Source organism: Rhincodon typus, unplaced genomic scaffold (assembly GCF_021869965.1).
Source record: "Rhincodon typus isolate 14 unplaced genomic scaffold, sRhiTyp1.1 hic_rhity00000096, whole genome shotgun sequence".
NCBI classification, from domain to species: Eukaryota; Metazoa; Chordata; class Chondrichthyes; order Orectolobiformes; family Rhincodontidae; genus Rhincodon; species Rhincodon typus.
The window spans coordinates 48505-69424 of record NW_025965734.1 but is presented as its reverse complement, the minus strand read 5'-3'; the positions used below and the strand labels follow the sequence as shown (position 1 = coordinate 69424).

General features: G+C 46.9%; 1 protein-coding gene across 1 annotated transcript in view; it reads right to left on the bottom strand.

The window, feature by feature from the left end:
- Positions 1 to 4110: 4110 nt before the first annotated feature.
- LOC109924648 (tonsoku-like protein) overlaps positions 4111 to 20920 on the bottom strand; it is a 38847-nt gene continuing 22037 nt past the window's right edge. The window contains exons 12-23 of the mRNA XM_048621192.1: positions 19502 to 19665; positions 19073 to 19193; positions 15678 to 16864; positions 15469 to 15572; positions 13411 to 13567; positions 12968 to 13046; positions 12276 to 12583; positions 9313 to 9484; positions 6940 to 7115; positions 6708 to 6781; positions 5735 to 5868; positions 4111 to 4418 (exon numbers count right to left, since the gene is read on the bottom strand). Coding sequence (XP_048477149.1) covers positions 4219 to 4418; positions 5735 to 5868; positions 6708 to 6781; positions 6940 to 7115; positions 9313 to 9484; positions 12276 to 12583; positions 12968 to 13046; positions 13411 to 13567; positions 15469 to 15572; positions 15678 to 16864; positions 19073 to 19193; positions 19502 to 19665 — 2876 coding nt within the window. The 3' untranslated portion in view covers positions 4111 to 4218. The remainder of the gene's footprint in view (positions 4419 to 5734; positions 5869 to 6707; positions 6782 to 6939; positions 7116 to 9312; positions 9485 to 12275; positions 12584 to 12967; positions 13047 to 13410; positions 13568 to 15468; positions 15573 to 15677; positions 16865 to 19072; positions 19194 to 19501; positions 19666 to 20920) is intronic.

Genomic DNA, 20920 nt, shown 5'->3' with positions numbered 1-20920 from the left:
TTACAGAGAGAAAGACATTGAGACACGGAGACAAAGAGAGAGACTGAGATACAGAGAGAGACAGTCTGAGCTCTGCAGCTTTATAGAACTTTAGTTAAACCACACTTAGCATACAGTTCTGGTCCCCGCTCTACCATAAGGATGTGGATGCTTTGGAGAGGGTACAGATAACGTTTACCAGGATGTTAAATAAAAACCAAAAGAACTGCAGATGCTGTAAATCAGGGACAAAAACAGAAGCTGTTGGAAAAGCTCAGTAGGTCTGGCAGCATCTGTGAAGAAATAAATGGAGTTAACGTTTCGGGTCCGTGAAAAAAATCTGTTTTTATCTTCACAGATGCTGCTAGACCTGCTGAGCTTTTCCAGCAACTTTGTTTTTGTCCGCTTTTTTTTTAACCAGGATGTTGCCTGGTCTGGGGGATTTTAGCTGTGAAGAAAGGTTGGATAAACTGAGTTGAAGGGCAACCTGATAGAAGTTTATAAGATTGTGAATGGCATGGATAGAGTGGAAAGTATGAGGCTTTTCCCAGGGTGGAGGGACAAGGAGACACAGGTTCAAGGTGCGAGGGGTGAAGTTTACAAGAGATGTGTGAGGCATGTTTTTCACACAAAGGGTGGTGAGTGCCTGGAACGCGCTGCCAGAGGAGGTGGTGGAAGCAGACACAATAGCAGCGTTCAAGAAGCACCTGGATAAATACATGAATAGGAAGGGAATAGAGGGATACGGATCCTGTAAGTGAAGACAATTTTAGTGTGGAAGGGCAAAATGTGTTGGCGCAGGTTTGGAGGGCTGAAGGGCCTACTCCTGTGCTGTATTGTTGTTTATACAGAGAGAGTCCCAAGATACAGTGATGTGGACTAAGAGCAGAGTAACAATATGAAGCGTCAGAAACAGAACAAAGGAAACTCCGTAAATCCAAAGACAAATCCGGAATGGGACAAACACAAGTTGAGAAAGGTTTTAAAATGCATTGCTGATGGAAAACAAGGAAATGGTAAAGGCATCACTGTGGAAGAGTTAGAAAGCTTCCCAATGACACTGGAAAACCAATAGAGTGATTGAGCTGGGGTCAGTAATGGACCTAAAGGTGACCCAGTGTAATGAGCATTTGGCCCACATCCCAGGCTCTTCAAAGAACCGACAGCACAGCTCATAGGTGGACTGGTTCCAATGTTCCAAAGTTCCTTCAATTCATGAAGGATCCCAGTGGATTGGAAAATGGAAAATGTGACCTTTTATTCAAGAAAGGAGGGAGGCAGAAAGCAGGGATGGGATATTTTGGCCAAATGTTTGTCAGGAGGATAATGGCCGAATCCGTTAATAAGGAATATAAATGCAGGATTCTTCAAAAACCATGACTTGGTCAGGCACAGGTAACATGACTGTGCAAAAACACAGGAACCTGTTCCACTACTCAATGAGACTAACGCCGCTCCGTGGCCTAACTCCATATTCCTGCCTTTGGCCCATGTCCCTTAACACTCTTGCTTAACAAAAACTTATCAATCTGTTTTAAAATTAACAACTGATCCAGCATGCGCTGCTGTTTTTGGAAGAGAATTGCAAACATCTACCACCCTGTGTGTGTGTGGAAATGCTTCCTAACATCTCTCCTGATGGTCTGGTCCTAAATGAACAAATTCTGCTCCCAGTTCTAGAATCTCCAACCAGTGAAAGGTAAATAGTGTTTAACTGATTTTTAAGCAGATTGTTTTTTCAAGAAGTAACATTCTCAGGGGATGGAAAGGAACCAGTAGATGTAACGCACTTGGACTTCCAAATGCTATTTTATGCCAGAACACATGGTTGAGGGGATAATGTCAGTGTGGATTGAGGTTTGGTTAGCTAATGGGAAGCAGTGTTGGGACTAACAGGCCTTTCTCAGGTTTTACTGATACCACCTTGGAACACAAGCACTGTATCCTCCCCAGCCACTGTCAATCCCTCTTTAGACCAGAGCACGTGGCACATGGATGGGAAACACAGCTTTCAGGGTGTAGAGGGCAGTTTCTCAGCTGCTGAGAGTTGTCCATCTTCCTGATTAGACTGACATAACTACCACCACATTTGTTCTACTTTCCCTCAGCCTGAATATCTCCCTGAACAATGTGGTTATAGTCAGTTTGCTCACCCTCTCTGCTGCACCCTCTCTTATCCAGACCAACTGCAAAAGGTAACCGACCTGTAGCACTACCTTCTCGATCCCCTCCTTCACGGTCACACCCTTCCTGTCTCTGATGACAAACCAAATCGGAATTATCTTCAAAGGCCCATATCCAATGCCTTTCCCTTGTTCAGCGTTGGGAATTGATCTACCAGGTGGAAAACAGTGTTGAGATTTTTTCGCCCTTCTTGATGTTTCAGTGCCTGAAGCTCAGCAGCCTCCCAGTTATAGCTCAAGTTAGAGAATCACTGCACAGGATTGTCATTGATCTCACTGTGGCTCACCACCCTCTCCGTGCTGCAAGAAATGCAGCCTTGATATCAAGGGCTGTCACTCTCACCTCACCTCTGGAATTCAGCTCTTTTGTCCACGTTTGTACCAAGGCTGTAATGAGGTCAGGAACTGAGTGGCCCTGGCGGAACCCAAACTGGGCGTCACTGAGCAGGTTATTGCTGAGCAGGTGCTGCTTGATAGCGCTGTTACTGACACCTTCCATCACTTTACTGATGATCGAGAGGAGACTGATGGGGCGGTAAATGGCCGGGTTTGATTTGTCCTACTTTGTGTACAGGACATACCTGGGCAATTTTCCACATTGTCAGGTAGGTACCAGTGTTGTAACTGTACTGGAACAGCTTGGCGAGGGGAGCGGCAAGTTCTGGAGCATAAGTCTTCAGTACTATTGCCGGAATGTTGTCAGGGCTTGTAGCGTTTGCAGTATCCAGTGTCTCCAACTGTTTCTTGATATCACATGGAGTGAATTGAATTGGCTGATATCATTATTGGTATCTGTAATACTGGAGGCTGAGATAGATCATCCACTTGGCACTTCTGGCTGAAGATTGCTGTGAATGCTTCAGCCTTATCTTTTGCCCTGATGTGCTGGGCTCTTCCATCATTGAGGACGGGGATATTTGTGGAGCCTCCTCCTCCAGTGAGTTGTTTAATTGTCATGACTGAATGGGACATACCTAATGCTGGTGGTGTCTGGGATATTGTCTGTGGAGTGCAAGTTTATGAGTCAGATTCTTGTTTGATTAGACTGTGGGAACATTGTTCTCAGATTTGGTACCAGGCCATCTTTATCAGTAAGGAGGACTTTGTAAAAGTAACTGCTTTCATTGCAACAAGTTCCATAACCAAAGATTATCAGATGATAGTCACCAAGCCTTGGTTTGTTTGTAAATCTGAGGAGGTGGAATGGGAGTTTAGGAGAATGAGGTAATCTCATTGAAATATAGTGGATTCTTAAGGAGTTTGACAGGGTCAATGCTGAGAGGATGTTTCCTCTCATGGGAGAGTCTAGGACCAGAGGGCACAGTCACAGAGTAAAGGGGCACCAATTGAAGACTGAGATGAGGAGGAATTTCTTCTCTGAGGGTTGAGTGTCTTTGGAACTCCTTACCACAGAGAGCTGTGGGGGCAGAGCCCTCGTGTATATTTAAGGCTGAGATTGATTGATTTGGAATCAGTCAGGGAATCAAGGGAAAGTGGATGTGAGGAATGTTGGATCAGCCACGATCCTATTGAATGAAGAAGTAGATTCAAGGGGCCGAATGGCCGACTCCTGTTTCTATTTCTTATGGGAACCCAACCTGTGAGGAGGCAGAATGGGAACCCATTCAAAACGAAGGTCAATGCCTAGTGGTCTATCCTTTTTAAAACAAAAGTTTTGCAGGTGTATTTACGCAACTGAATGGCTTCAGAATTCAGGAATCAATCTGGTATCACACATAATCCGGACTGGGTAGGGAAGGCAGACTTCCTTCCTTCCTGAACCTGAGTATGCCAGATGGTTTTAGAACAACCTGACATTTCCACAGTCACTTTGGCGAGAGTTTGTTGAGCGCACGGACATGGGAGATCAGCAGGTGGATGTCACGGTGCAGTGTCTATAACAGCAGGTGAGAATCAGACACACACAGATACACACACACACACAGTCTGTAGATATCTCTAGTTTAATACATATTGTACAATCAGAACAAAATGCACAGATAAAAATATGTTAGTTACATATAAACAGCGACATGTGTGAAAGGAGGACTGTGTTTTAGGAGAGGCTACTGGGCAGTGCCCTGATCAGACACTTGTGGAGGTGGGACACAGTCTGAACCTTGTGTGCTACCCCATCCTGCCAGCTGCTCAGCACACTGTCCTTCTCGTACTTATCGAGACAGCTGCTGCAGAGCCTCAGCTCACCAAGCTTTACTCCGAGGGCCGTGACGTTTGATGGGCCATGGACAGAGGAGCCTGAAAGACAAACAGGGAGCAAACCGCTGGTCAGTGCATCATCCCCGAGACCAGTACAAAATGGACCACTCTTTCCTAAGTCAATTTTCTTAACTGCCTGCAAATCAGAACAAAGATCACTACGTGCAGGTGTTCCCTGGCGAGGATACTGTTTATCGTCCACCTACAGCTGACCCAGAGGTTGTATGTTGAAATTGCACTTAGGAACTGAGTGTGTACATCAGACTTCCATAAGCAGTGTCATATGAGGGAATGCTGCACTGCCGGAGGGTCTGGAAGTATATCTTTTGAATGGGGTGGCATGGTGGCTCAGTGGTTAGCACTGCTGCCTCACAGCACCAGGGACCCGGGTTCAATTCTACCCTCGGGTGACTGTCTGTGAGGAGTTTGCACATTCTCCCTGTGTCTGCGTGGGTTTCCTCTGGGTGCTCCGGTTTCCTCCCACAGTCCAAAGATATGCAGGCTATGTGGTTTGGCCATGTTAAATTGCCCGTAGTGTTCGGGGATGTGTAGATTAGGTGTATTATAGGGAGATGTTTCTGGGTGGGATGTTCTGAGGATCAGTGTGGACTTGTTGGGCTGAAGGGCCTGTTTCCACACTGTAGGGTTTCTATGATTCTACGAATGTGACGTTAACCTGAGGCACATTTACCCTCCGAGATCCTGCAGATGGTTGAGGTTCATTGCTGCTGTCTGTGCTGTGACGGGAATGACGATGACGGTGACGATGCACTCCTGGCTTAGGCTCTCTCGGTTAGCGAGCAGTTACTGCCGGTCACTGGTCATGGGCTGTGTTTACTCTTGGCTTTCTCTAGTCTGTTAGTCACCCCTGGGTAAGGGCCTGCCCCGTCCTGGGCTGACAGTCTACACACAGGCAGCGGGTGGCTCTCAATCAGCAAGTCAATGAGCCAGGGAACACAGTCATTGATCCCAATCGGGAATCAGCGATTGACAATCAGTGCTGAAGAAGTCAACAAAAACCTGCATTCACATAGCACCTTCAACATTGCCAAGGTGCTTCACAGGAGTGTTTTGAAGTACAGTCAACATCCAAACATCTGATTGGCTAGTAGGAGAGGTTACCGAAGCTCATTTACAGATGTACACTGTTAAAATGGTTTTGAAGGATAGAGTCAGAAACTGAGGAGTTTGTGGGGGGGAATAACGGAAGAGTTCCGAGGGGCTGTGAGTCACAGAGCCGTGGTTCAGCGCACTCAGCAACACCGTCTCCCTCACCCCGCCCCCACACACACACACACCCCCTGGATCAGATCACATTGCATTGCTACACACCAGGCTGTGGCCCCAGTACCCACCAGAAACATTCAGGTACTGCATTCCACAGCTCCGCTCTCTCACCGCACCAAACAGCATCTCCACTCCCACTGTCGTTATCCCAGAATTGGCTGAAACATCCAGAGAAACCAGGGATGGACACAGTAACAGGCACCTGAAGCAGATCAAATCGAGAGGCGCAACATTATCATTTAGCATTCTGTATCTAACCCCGTGCTATCCCTTTTCTGGCAGTGTTTGATAGGGGACAGTGTAGAGGAAGCTTTACTCTGTATCTAACCCCATGCTGTTTCCTGTCCTGGGAGTGCTAGTGTAGAGGGAGCTTTACTCTGTATCTAACCCCATGCTGTTCCTGTCCTGGGAGTGCTTGATGGAGGAGCAGTATAGAGAGAGCTTTACTTTCAGTTTAAAGCAGTGAAGAGAACTAAGTCATCTAAGTTCACAAATGACTTTTAGGGAAGGAAACTGCCATCTTTGCCTGGTCTGGCCTACAAGTGACTCCAGATCCACAGCAATGTGGCTGTCTCTTAATGACCTTTTGGAATGGATGAGCAAGCTCAGTTAAAGGCAATTTAAGATGGGTAACCAAGATACCCACAACCGATAAAGTTTTTTTTAAAAAAGGCAGCAGTGGATCATTAACCTGGTGGCGAACGACTGTTTGCTCAGAGTAATTCCAACAATTTGGGTCCAAACCCAGCGCTGGCTGAGGGTGTTCCTCTGGCTTACCTCATCGTGTCTCAGGTGCAAAGCCACTATATGGTGTGTGAGAGAGAGAGAGAGAGAGAGAGAGAGAAAGAAAGACAGTGCAAGGGGGCAAGAGGGCGAGTGAGCGAGAGACAGCACGCCAGAGAGAGAGAGAGAGAGAGCGCGCGAGAGAGACAGCGAGAGAATGCTCACTGCAGTGAGGAGATCATTGACAATATTTGTTCTGGGGCCAGGAGATACTCAAACTGGGAAGAGCATTGGAGTGCAGTATTAAAAGAGAGTTACCTGCACAGATCTCTGACAGAATCATCAGTCAGGTGATTCCCAGAGAGGTTAAGATGGGTCAGATTGCAATCACCCTGGATATGAGGAGGAGAGAGACAGACACGTACCATTAACCGATCACAGAATGCTGATCAATGAGATACATTTAAAAACAAATAGTGCGCAGATGAACTAGCCTGATAAATAATGTTAGCACGTACAGACTCTCCCTGCACTTATTCTCAGAACTGACCTGGGACAGGTATCTGGCAAGGTGCTCCATTACCAAAGTGTCACCGTGGTTACTGATCACGGCGGCGATATCCAGATGGCTGACGGTGTGCTGAGGCAGGCTCTGTAGGATCAGCTCAGTTCCTACTGAGCCCAGAGCATTGTGTGACAGGCAGACTGTCTTCAAGTGCCCTGCGCCTGGGTGAAAACAGGAGAAATGTCAGTAAGGTCAGTGTGAGGACGGGGACAATAGGCAGTTCGAATCCACACAGTCCCCACCACCTCCCTCTCTCCCCAGAGTACGTGTTCGCAAGCACTTCCTGTCCTTACGATATACACACATCTACCACCACACTGAGTGCTGGGAGCCACAGTCCTGGTCAATAGCATCCAAAAAGAGTTTTCTCATCGTCCTTTCCTGTGGCCAGACTGATTAATTTCACATCAATTTCACATTCACATGGTCAGTAAATTTGTGGACGACACCAAAATTGATCGCAAAGTAGACAGTGAGGAAAGTTTTCTAAGATTACAAAGGGATCTTGATCAAGTGGGTCAACGGGCTGAAAAATGGCAGATGGAATTCAATCTTGATAAATGCGAGCTAATGCATTTTGGTACAACAACCAAGGGAAGGGATTATACAATTAAAGGTAGGGCCTTGGGTAGTGTTGTAGAGCAGAGGGACCTAGAGGTGCAGGTACATAATTCTTTGAAGTTTGCATCACATATAGACAGGGTGGTTAAAAAGGCATTTGGCACGCTTGCCTTCATTGCTCAGTCATTTGACCGTAGGAGTTGGCAAATCGTGTTAAGGTTGTACAGGACATTGGTGAGGCCTCTTCTGGAATACAGTTCTGGTCGCCCAGTTGTAGGAAGGATATTATTAAGCTGGACAGGGTTCAGAAGAGATTTACCAGGATGTTGTTGGGTATGGAAGGTTTGAGTTATAAAGAAAGGCTGGGACATTTTTCACTGCAATATAGGAGGTTGAGAGGCAGCCTTATAGAAGTTTATAAAATCATGAGAGGTATGGATAGAGTTAGAGTTATGGATAGATCCCCTAGAATAGGGGATTTCAAGACGAGTGGGCACATTTTTAAGGTGAGAGGACAGATATTTAAACAAGACAGAGGAGGCAAATTTTTTACACAATGTGCTTTGTGTGTGGGATGAACTTCCTGAGGAAGTGGATGATATGGGTACAATTACAATGGTTTAAAAGATATTTGGACAGATACATGAACAGAAAAAGTTTGGAGGGATATGGGCCAAGAGCAGACAGGTGGGACCAGTTTAGTTTGGGATTATGTTCGGCATGGACTGGTTAGACCGAAGGGTCTGTTTCTGTGCTGTATGACTCTATGACTCTCAAACTGTGGAAGGTTACAGGCATAGGTTACAGCCTATCTGGAAGTCCCTTCCAACGGGCCCCGCCCACTGCTACATTAACACCATAAATTGGTACCAGCACCAAAGGCTATTTATTTCATTTATTGCGTCGTGACTTCATCAGTTAACTGAGATTGCGCTGATAACTGCACATCACTGTTCCACAAGCTGTTACTATGTGTGTAGAATCCCAGAGACAGACATCCATACATACTTCCACTCTCGGTGAACTTAAGTTCATCCCAAACTTACAACACAGCCCCTTCACCAACCAGCCCTCTGTTCGCTGACCTACATTAGCTCCGAGTCAAGCTAAGCCTCGAGTTAAAAAGACTTCAGCCCCTTCTCAACTCTGTATCTATCCCAGTCCCATAACCCTCAGATACCTTCCGGTCTAACCACCTTGGCCCCTTGTATATGTCCTGATTTGAAACACGCCATACCACCAGTAGCTGGGTCTTCACTGCCGAGGTCCCACGTTCTGGAAAATCCCTTTCTAAACCTCCCCTTTTCCCTTCAGGACACTCCGTACAATCTTTGACCAAGATTTTGGTCACCCCTCTGAACACGTGGCTCCATAACATGTGGTTTGGAGTATTTCACAACTTTAAAAAAAAAAATTCATTCACAGGATGTTGGTTTCGCTGGCTGGGTCAGCATTTATTACCCATTCCTAATTGCTCAGATTACACAGTCACACACATTACTTCACCCTGGAGTCACAAGTAGGCCAGACCAGGTAACAATGGCAGTTTCCTTTCCCAAAGGACGTCAGTGAACCAGTTGGGTTTTTCCAACAATTGATAACAATTAGACTCTTAATTCCAGATTTTTTTTACTGAATTCAAATTCCACCATCTGCTGTGGCAGGATTTGAACCCAGGTCCCCAGAACATCAGCTAGGTCTCTGAGTTAATACCACTAGGCCGTTGTCTTGATGAACATACACACTGAACATTAAACCACAGCAGTCAGCTAGCTCTAAGCAGAAGCTGGCTCTTACCTTTCATAGCTTCTGTCAGCAGGAGGCGGTAATTCTGCAGGAACTTGGCTGTGAGCCCACAGGCCTGGAATTTCAGCGTGCTCAGTAGAGGGCAGGATTTGATGAGAGAGGCTATAGACTGAGAGCAGCCGTCACCCAAAGGATTGAGGCTGAGGTTCAACTCCTCCAGACTCTGAAACACAAAAGAACTTTGTCGAACAATTCCGCAGAGAATCCTCCTGACACTGCTCCCATGCCTGATGCTTTCCTTCTACTTGTGCAGGAAATAGCTGAGACCCTCCCCATGCTAATTAACTTCCGTTAAAGAGGGGTGAATAGAGTAGGAGTGGGATAGGGTGAGAGGAGAATTAAAGGAACACTGCAGTGAATCACTATGACTTGGAGAAGGGATCTGTCAGTGGTGTTGGTCGCAGGGTTACCTGGAGATTATTCTGTTGGTAGAAAGGTCAGTGTCACCTTTGTCTCACAGGCCAAGCAGCCTCAGAGCAGGGAATGAGGCAGAAAGTACAGTGAGAGAGATGCTCTTCACACTGCAACACACACACACACACACACAGTGAGTCAATAGTGACAGCCCAAACTGCGTACAGGCAGCACATCTTCAAAGTTTGCAAACGATTCAAAATTTGGCAACATAATAGTGAGGACAGTTAGAGAAAGGGACTGACTGAAATGGGCAGATATAGTTTGATGTGGATAAATCTGAAATGACACAGTTGAGAGAAACCCGATGGAGAGACATAATCATATAAATTTTGAGGGAAATATAGTGGGAGCCTAGGAGTGCATATTTACAAATCCTTGTAGGTGGTAGGTCAAGTTGCTAAGATGGTTAAATAGCTGCACATAACAATGTGGCTTTTTAAACGGGGACATTGAACATAATAACAAAGAAGCCAGGCTGAACATTTGTAGACCACTGGTTCAGCCCTAGCTGGAGCTTTGTGTACAATTTAGGAAGGTTGCAAAAGGCTGGAAGCAGTACCGAGTAGGTTTAGCAGCAATTAATCAGATGGAAAGAGTGGAGAAGCTGGGATTGTTCTCCCAGTAGAGAACATCAGTCAAATGTCATAGAGATGTTCAAAATTCTGAAGGAGTTTGATGAACCAAGTGGGGAGAAGCTGTTCCCTCTGGCAAGTGGTTCAGTAACCATGGCTCATCGATTTAAAACCATGAGCAAAAAGCTTTCCTTCATAACGTAACGCGCCCCACAATGATCTCTCAGGTATAGTTTAAAGAAAAAACAGAAATGAGAAAACTATAGATTCAGTGAACAGTCTAAAGAGTTCATTTGGCCTGCCATGTCTCTGCTAGCTCTCTCCATGAGCAATTCACCTTGTGCCAGTCCTCTGCTATCTGCCCTTAGGCTAGACCATTTGGTTGCTTCTCAGACAATTCTCCAATTCCTGACTGAAAGCTCTGATTGAACCACCTCCACCCCTCGCGCGCATGCACACATGCGCACAACACACAGAGCAGCATATTCAGATCCTGACCACTTGCTGTGTGAAAAATCTTTTCCTCTTAGCTTTTTTTGCCAATTGCCTTTAATCTGTGCCCTCTGGTTCTTGAAGCTTCCACCAGTAGAAACATAGAAACTAGGAGCAGAAGGCAGCCATTCAGCCCTTCCAGCCTACTCCATCATTCAATATGATCACGGCTGATCGTCCCTGTCTATACAAGGAAACTGAAAGAACTGCCAATGCTGGAAATCAGAAATACAAACAGAAAGTGCTAGAGAAACTCATAAGATCTAGCAGCATCTGTGGAGAGAAAGCAGAGTTAATGTTTCAGTCCAGTGACCCTTCTGGGTTTTTCCAGCAATTTCTGTTTTTGTTTGTCCCTGTCTATTCTGTCCAGACCCTCATGATTTTGAAAACGTCTCTCAAAGCTCCTCGCAACCCTGTCTTCTCCAAACTATTTGTGTCCCTGAAGTCCCTCATCCTTGTGAATCTTTGCTGCAGCTGCTCCAATACCTTCAGATCCTTCCCCAAGTTAAGAAGAGTGGGCGAGAACTACAACCCATCTTCCAGGATCTGGCAAGTCTCCTGGTCTATCAGGTTACACAGGGGAGAGATAGAGAAATGACTTCTCTTCCTGGGAATGTCCAGAGCAAGGTATCACCACTGACAGATAAAGAATGGAGAAGGGAGCTTCTTTACACACAGAGTGAAGAGAATGTGGAACTCTCTGTGAAGTGCTGATTCATCACATTAATGTACAGAAATGGAAGCTTCTTTTTAATTTGACCATGGGATGTGAGTGTTGCTGGTTAGGCCAGCATTGATTACCCTAGTTAGGAGTCAACCGTGTTACTGTGGGTCTGGAGTCACGTGTAGGCATCCCTAAAAAGAACTGGTGAACCAGAGGGGTCTTTACAACAGTTGACAATGGTTACACAGTCACCATTAGGATTTTGATCTCAGACTTTCATGGGTTCAAACCCATGTCACCAGAATATTAAATTAAAACCAAAAGAACTGCAGATGCTGGAAATCAGAAACAAAAACAGAAATTGCTGGAAAGGCTCAGCAGGTCTGGCAGCACCTGTGCAGAGAAGGCAGAGTTGACGTTTCAGGCCCAGTGACTCTGCATCGGTGAGTCCTTCTCTCCACAGATGGTGCCAGACCTGCGGGGCTTTTCCAGCAATTTCTGTTTTCATCCCCAGCACGTTAAACTGGGTCAATGAATTAACAGTCCAGTGACATTACATGGTACTAGGCTGGGGAGTGGTAATTAGTAACAGGTGTAGAGTATAAACACTAGCACAGAACAGTGGGGCTGAATGGCCTGTTTAACTGAGAATCTGTATCAAACTTCCATGATTCGCCCCTGTTGCTAGAGAGTTAATGGACTCTTCACAGCTTTTCATTTCAAAGACGCAGGCTGGACTGTTCCGGTTTAAATGAACTTGCACAGACAGCACCGACTGCACAAAACAAACTCAAAGTTCAGGTACTCACTTGGAATGGGGCATCCTGGGAGACTCTGCTGGTCTCACAGAGAGTCCTCAGGCCTTGGTGTGTGATCTGATTGGAGGAGAGGTCCAGCACGGACAGGTTGGGCATGGTCACCAGGCAGGCCACCAGTTCCTCCATGGCATCGTCACCAAGACGATTGGCGGAGAGGCAGAGCTGCCGGACAGTGGTCTGCAGTTTGAGGGCCCGCAGGAGGGGGGTCAGGTGCTCCTTGGTCAGCGACAGGCTGGATAGCTGGAAGCAGGGACTGTTCTCCTGGGTCTCACACACCCTCAACACCAGACCATTAACAGCTAGAGAAAGAGGAACAGGAATATCCAGATCAGCAACAACTGGGAAACCGCTCAGAACAATACCAACATAACAGTGACAAGGACAACTGGGAAACCATCGCAAATACGCAATCAGATACACTGGACACTGAGTGTTTCAGGGCAGGAGACCAAAGAGTGCACAGTTTGAAGATGGAGGGGAGGGAAAGAGGGAGAGAATCCCAAAGCTTTGGGCCCTCGGAAGCTTAAGGTGCAGCCAATACTGGAGCGATGGAAGTCACTGGATACACAAGAGGTCAGAATGGAGAATCACCAAGATCTGGCAAGGTCGGGAGAGCCAAAGGAGGTTAGAGAGTCATCAGTAAATCACAACACTTAGACTGTTGTTAACATCTCTCTCCTTACCCAATGACAGACTGTCACAGGCCCTCTTGTATCGTTCAGAGAGTGGAGGCAGATCCCAGGACACGACCTCAGCCAGGACCTGAAAAACACAAATGGAAGCAAAGGTGAGTTTGTCACCTCAAACTCAGTGTCTCACGAAGCAGAGTGCTGTGAGGGAACAGCATCATCTTTGGTCAGCTTTGACCCAGACATTGGGCTGGTCACAAAATGTCAGTACAGCGAGCTTTATTTTCTGTTTTGAAAGAGAAGAGGAAGTTTTACTCTGTATCTAACCCTGTGCTGTCCCTGTCCTGGGAGTGTTTGATGCGGGGACAGTGTAGAGAGAGCTTTACTCTGTATCTAACCCTGTGCTGTCCCTGCCCTGGGAGTGTTTGATGGCGACAGTGTAGAGGGAGGTTTACTCTGTATCTAACCCCAGGCTGAGACAGTGTTGCTGGTCTTACCTCCTCGTTGCTTTGTAGAACATGGATGATGGGATCCTGTGGGGACAGAAGTGCCCCTTCCTTCTTCAGCATGAGCTTGGGCCGGAGCCCACACATTTGGTAATGTCGCTGAGTGGCCTGTTCTGCCAACCAGGAAACAGTCCGTACCTCAGTGTCACTGTGGGACGAGGAAAGACAGGTTAAACTCTCAGCTGGAACTACGGTGTGATCCAGCATTCCCTTTCGTGTGTTTCAATTCCAGATTAATTAATCAAATTGAAATTCCACCAACTGCAATGGTGGGATTTATACCGCTGTCCCCACAGCATTAAAACAAAAAACAACAAAACTGCAGATGCTGGAAATTTGAAACAAAAAAAACCCCAGAAACTGCTGGAGAAACTCAGCAGGTCTGGTAGCATCTGTGGAGAAAAAGCAAAGTTAACATTTCGAGCCCAGTGACCTTTTCTCACAGGTTCTGAAGAAGGGTCTCTGGATCTAAAATATTAACTCTGTTTTTCTCCCTCTCTCTCCACAGATGCTGCCAGAGCTGCTGAGTTTCTTGGCTAATTCTGCTGTAGACAATGGGTGAGCAGTGCTGAAAGCAGCCTATTTCATAACAGCACGTGGGGTGTGACAGTGGGGTAAACGACATGGAAGGAGGTGTTCACGCAGTAAAATTATTTACCTAACGTTGAGACCTGAAGGCACCTAAACATAAGATGACATGCTGTCCCTCTTGTGGAATTGAAAGCGAGTGACTGTGAATGTATTATTGATTATCATAAAAACCCATCTGGTTCACTAATGTCCTTTAGGGAAGGAAACTGCCATCCTTACCTGGTCTGGCCTACATATGACTCCAGACCCTCAGCAATGTGGGTGTCTCATAACTGCCCTCTGAAATGGCTGAACAAGGTCCTCTGATCAAGGACAGTCAGGGATGTCAATGAATACTGGCTTTGCTCGCGACACCTACATCCCATGGCAGAACGAAATAAGCTCGGGAGAACTGTTCCACAGTTCATATGTCCATATTTGGAACGGAGAAAGAACAAGCGTTTACGAGAATGACAGCAGAGACGTCATCCCTGTCAGGAAAGATTGAACAGGCTGGCATTCTGCACTAGTAAGGAGCTGAGCGATCACTGGATAGAGGGCTTTAATATTTGGAAGTTGCTTCACAAAGGATTGACCAGTTCAAATGAATGGCAGCTGTTCAAGAAGACAGCTCACCTAGGGTTGGGCAATAATTTGATTTATTATTGTAACATGTACCGAGATACAGTGAAAAGTATTGCTTCGCGTGTTAACCAGACAAATCATACCTTACGTAAGTACATCAGGATAATAGAACAGAATGCAGAATATAGTGTTACAGCTACAGAGAAGGTGCAGAGAAAGATCAACTCAAATATATGAGAGGTCTGTTCATAAGCCTGGTAACAGCAGGGAAGAAGCTGTTCTTAAATCTGCTTTCAAACTTTTGTACCTTCTGCCTGACATAAGAGGGTGGAAGGGAGTATAACAGGGGTGGGAGGGGTCTTTGATGATGTTGGTTGCTTTCCTGAGGTAACGGGAAGTGTAAATAGAATCGATGGAAGGAAGGCTGGTTTTTGTGATGGACTGGGCTGTGTTCACAACTCGGTGTAATTTCTTGGGCAGTTGCCATACCAAGCTGTGATGCATCTGGATAGGATGCTTTCTATGGTGCATCTCAGAGTCGTTGTGGACATGCCCCGTTTCCTTAGCCTTCCGAGGAAATAGAGGTGTTGGTGTGTTTTCTTGGCTGTGGCATCAATGTGGATGGACCAGGATGGATCGTTGGTGACGTTTACTCCGAGGAATAAATGTTGGCCCAACCAAGAACACATATTCCATGAATTAAGAAAATATTCTTCAGATTAATTCCTCACCTGTCCTCTGCCTCCCAGAATTTGAAATTTCCTGCCAGTACAGTCCATGCCTGCTGATCGTCTGGAGGTATCGGATTATCAAACTCAGTTGGCTATTGATAACTCTATAATCCAACAACACCCACCAACACCCTTCCCCCTTGCCAATCAGCCTCAAACATACCTGTGTGCTATTGGGATCAGGAAGACATTATCTTGCACTCTGACCCTCACTCTGATCGATGGAGGTGCTGCTGGGGTGACAGGTGCAAACTGTAGGGTTGAAACCTGGAGAGAGAGAGAGAGAGAGGGAGAGAAAGAGAACGGGCACAGGATCAACGGGTTACTGAGCACCGAGCTGGTAACACCAAGAAACTAGTGAGAGCTGCAGACTGACCCGGGGGGGGGAGCACCCTGTAGGGCCACTGGACCTGGGAGGGGGCACCCTGTAGGGCCACAGCCCAACCCAGGAGGACACCCTATAGAACTGATGGGCCCTTCATTCTGATGGGATGATTGGTCTGAGAGGGTTAGGGAGGAGAGCGCTGTGGAATACCGAACGGTTCCATACATTACCAGTGAGCTGGAAGCTGATGTTGGCTCGCTGGTTGTACCAGTGACCAGAGAGGTGCTCCTCACATTGTTGCTGTTGCTGTCATTTGCTGTCCTCCTGACCACCACCCTGTCCACTATCTGGGTCATGCGCATCTGCTTTGAGCGTTTTTTCTGCGCAGTGGTCCTCTCACGGCTCCCAGGCAGATGTGAGCTCCGACTGGGATCACCTTCGCCACCGAGGCCAGGCTCCTCTGGGTCAGTGACCCTGCCCACATGTCTCTGTTCCCGGGGTCTCTTCTTGGCTCGGCTATTACCCAGATCATCGTCCAGCCAGCTGTCCTCCGTGTACTCACTATCTGGGATCAACGCCGACTTCCTGGTGGCCGGTGCTGGCTGAACGGATGGCGCTGCTAAAGATTGGGATAAAATCCTGGATTTTGCACTCCCTAAATTCCGGATAGCCTGCAGATAAGTGGATGTCCCAACACTGGGAGCATCAAAATCACATTCCTGCCCTGTCCCAGGCGAATGCCACTCACTCGCCTCTTCCTGACTCGAACCAGAGTCATCAACCAGAGTGGGTAATCGGCCACTGTTAGAGTTTGTCCGTCCTGGGCCTGTGGAAGACATCTGACCTATGATCCTGTGTCGTTTCTTCACCGGTTGGCACAGCTCCACTGGAACCTCCTCTTCAGAAGAGCCCTCCTCCCCGAGAGCAGACCAATCCAGCCGGTTGCGAGTGGTCATCTGGGTACTGGACACTAGAGGCTTGCCAGGGCCATCAGACAGATCATCAGTGCTGTGTAACCGAGCCCAGAGCAGGTTGGTCTGGGTCACAGGAGCTGTGCTCAAATCCGGTCTGCTTCGACACTGACCTACCATATCCTTGCGCCGATATCCTCTCTCTCGCTCATTGGGGAGATCAGACATAGAGGCAGTAGCACACACTTCGATTAACTCCTGTGGCTGTGAACTCTCAGAATCAAACAGTTCACTGTCTTGAAGGACTTGAACTGGCTGCAAATCTGTGAAGAGGAAATAAAAGTAAAAACAATATTTCACTAAAAGCAACAAAGTCAAGCACATTTAATTTAATAATAATGCCAATAGTTAATTTTAAGCTAAAATTAAAACATTTTCGACCTTTTTAAAATGAAATTAAAGCTCTCTCTACTCTTTTAAACTAACAGTAAAGTCCTCTCTACACTATTCCCATCGAACACTCCCAGAATAGGGATAAAGTAAAGCTTCCTCTATTCTCTCAAATGGAAAGCAAAGCTCCCTCACACTGAGCCCATCACATACTCCCAGGTCAGTGCAGGGTTACATACAGAGTAAAGCTACCTCTACTCTTCTTAACAGAGTAAAGCTCCCTCTGCACTGACCAGCACCAAGCATTCACAGGACAGAGACAGCATGGGATTAGATACAAAGCAAAGCCTCCTCAACACCTATAAACTGAACATAAATCTCCCTGTACACCATCCCTATCAAGCACTCCCAGGACAGGGACAGCACGGGGCTACACCATCCCCATCAAAAATTGCCAGGACAGGGACAGCACAGGGTTGGATATACAGTAAAGCGACTTCTACGCTGTCCCCCATCAAACACTCCCAGGACAGGGTCAGCACAGGATTAGACACACAGTAAAGCTCCCTCTACACTGTCCCATTGAGTGCATACACAGCGTGTTTCGACTTGTGGGGAGGAGCCAAACTAGAGGCATTCTGTATGTAAACTGCCATCAAGAAATCCAATCAGGAATTCAGCACAAAGATCTTTACCAGACAGTGAGAATGTGGGCCTCATTCCCATACATACTGTTCATCTTGCCCACAATATTGTGTGTGTTTAAGAGGGAACGGCGTATAGGCAGATTTACATGAGGAAGGATGCCATTAAAATTCTAAAGAGGTGTAGATGGATTTTAGCAAGGCATTCGACAAGGTTCCACATGGTAGGCTCATTCAGAAAGTAAGGAGGCATGGGATTCAGGGAAATTTGGCTGTCTGGATACAAAACTTTTGTGTCCAATAGAAGACAGAGGGTGGTAGTAGATGGAAAGTATTCAGCCTGGAGCTCAGTGACCAGTGGTGTTCTGCAGGGATGTGTTCTGGGATCTCTGCTCTTTGTGATCTTTATAAATGACTTGAATGAGGAAGTGGAAGGGTGGGTTAGTAAGTTTGCTGATCACACGAAGGTTGGTGGAGTTGTGGACAGCGTGGAGGGCTGTTGTAGGTTGCAACGAGACATTGACAGGATGCAGAGCTGGGCAAAGAAGTGGCAGATGGAATTCAACCCAGAAAAGTGTGAAGTGATTCATTTTGGAAGGTTGAATTTGAATGCAGAATACAGGGTTAATGGCAGGATTCTTGGCAGTGTGGAGGAACAGAGGGATCTTGGGGTCCACGTCCATAGATCCCTCAAAGTTGTGACCCAAGTTGATACGGTTGTAAAGAAGGCGTATGGTGTGTAGGCTTTCATTGGCAGGGGAATTGTGTTTAAGAGCCACGAGGTTATGCTAGAGCTCTATAAAACTCTGTTAGACCACACTTGGAATATTGTGTTCAGTTCTGGTCACCTCATTATAAGAACGATGTGGAAGCTTTAGAGAAGGTGCAGAGGAGATTTACCAGGAAGCTGCCTGGACTGGAGGGCAGGTCTTATGAGGAAAGGTCGAGGGAGCTAGGGTTTTTTTCATTAGAGTGAAGAAGGATGAGAGGTGACTTGATAGAAGTGTACAAGATGATGAGAGGCATAGATAGAGTGGATAGTCAGAGACTTTTTCCCAGGGTAGAAATGACTATTATGAGGGGGCATAATTTTAAGGTGATTGGAGGAAGGTATAGGGGAGATATCAGAGGTGGGTTCTTCACACAGAGAGTGGTGGGCGCGTGGAATGCGCTGCCAGCAGTGGTAGTGGAGTCAGATACTTTAGAGACTTTTAAGCGACTCTTGGCGAGGCAGATGGAGGATAGTAAAACGTAGGGTATTCAGGGTAGATTGATCTTAGTAGGACAATAGGTCGGCACAACATCGCGGGCCAAAGGGCCTGGACTGTGCTGTACTGGTCTATGTTCTATGGGAGGAGGCTGAATAGCCCGTTCCTGTGCTGGGTTGGAGTTGAGCTGACTGGAGAACAATAAGAGTGGGAGGGGGATGGTCACCGTCTTCCTCACATTGCTGGTAAGATAAACCTGCAAACACAATTGGTCCGATTTCCTCCTCACCTCTGGCTGAGCTGCTCCTCAGCAGTTTCTCGATGCGTTTGCACTGCTGTTTGGTATCCTGATCCAGGTGTTTGCAGTAAGTCTGATTCCACTCGTGTAGACTGTCCAGCGGGGTGTGACCCTGAGGATCAGACAGTAGAACATTCGATGAGAGACTGACTCACCCGCAGAGAGCAGCTAAACGTCAGGCAAGATACACAGGAACGGAGTCTGATTGGGATCATTCCAATATGCACATCATCTCTAACCTGCAATTTGGAAAGAATTCTCGGACAAAACTTCCAGGAATAGGCATTTGGAGCAAATGAAAAAATGATAAGCCAGGCTCCAAGTTTAAGAGGCTCAAAACTCGAGCCATCCACACGATCTGGCCCCAGCATTGCTGCCCCCTGGCAGCTTCCAGGTTTCCCACCTGATCCCGTTTCCTACCTTGGCGTTGCGCATTGTCACCGAGGCTCCTTTTAAAATCAGTAGCTCAGCCACATCGAAGTTTCCACAGGTGATAGCATCGTGAAGTGGTGTGATCCCCTCACAGTAGGGTCCCCCAGGGTCATTCACATTCACCGGGTGGTTCAACAGGAAACGGACAATCTCTGGGGGGGAGAAACAATGGCCGTGGTTTAAAATTGCAGGTAGCTGGGTCAGTGCCTGTCTGTCATTCCCCTTCCCCCAAACTCTCCTTTATACTGGGGTGTACTGGCTGCTCAGATCAAGGTCAGACCCTTGGAGCAATGGGCTGGATTCACAGATCTTCATTTATATCAAACCCTCACTGTTGTCTCCAAATGCCACTACTGGGCACAAGCACCTCAGCCTGATGGGCAGTGAGGGGAGGGCAGCAACGATGACCATCACACGGCCTGCTGAACTGGTTTCCTCGACAGCTACAATGGACCAGGGTGAAGGATTCCAAGCAGCTCAAATTACCCTCATTTTCTAAGCAAAAACATGTCATACCATGATGTATGTTTGACAGTTCTTTGGTATATAGGCCATTCAGCCCCACCTGCCTGCTCCACTATTCAATACCATCTGTTTGTGTTTTGAATCCAACCTTCCCACAATCCCCCCACCCTGCCCAATCTAACCTTTGATTCTCCGACCAACTAAGACTCTATCCACCTCTGCCTTATAAACGTTCAACAACTGCCCCCCCACCCACCCCCAACCTCCTGAGGGAGAGGGGCTCCAAAGTCACACAGCACTTTGAGAAAAAAAGATCTTCCATCTGTCCTGATGACCCCTGATTTTAAAAGTGCTCCCAGTTCTCATCTCATCGACAATGGGAAACATCTTTTCCATGTCTCACCTTGTCAGGACCATTCTGGATCTTATACACTTTAAAAGGGATATACTTTAGGTCTAGTGGTATCTGCTCTGTTAATCCAGAGACCCAGGTAATGTTTTGGGGATCCGGGTTCGAATCCCGCCACGGCAGATGGTGGAATGTGAACTCAATAAAAATCTGGGATTAAGAATGTAACGATGACCATGAATCCATTGCCAATTGTTGGAAAAACCCATCTGGTTCATTAATGTCCTTTAGGGAAGGAAACAGCCATCCTTACCTGGTCTGGCCTATATGTGACTCCACACCCACAACAATGTGGTTGACTCTTAATTGCCCTCTGAAATGACTGATCAGGCCACTCAGGTAAGGGGCAATTAGGGACACATAACAAATGCTGGCCTTGTCAGTGACACACACATCCCACGAAAGAATAAAGGAAAATTGTATGCTGCTGCTGGACCTTTCCATCCAACATCACGTAAGAGGTACAAGAGGGCGTGTGTCTGTCTGTCTGTATCTGTGTGTGTGTGTGCCTGTGCCTGTGCGTGTGCGTGTGT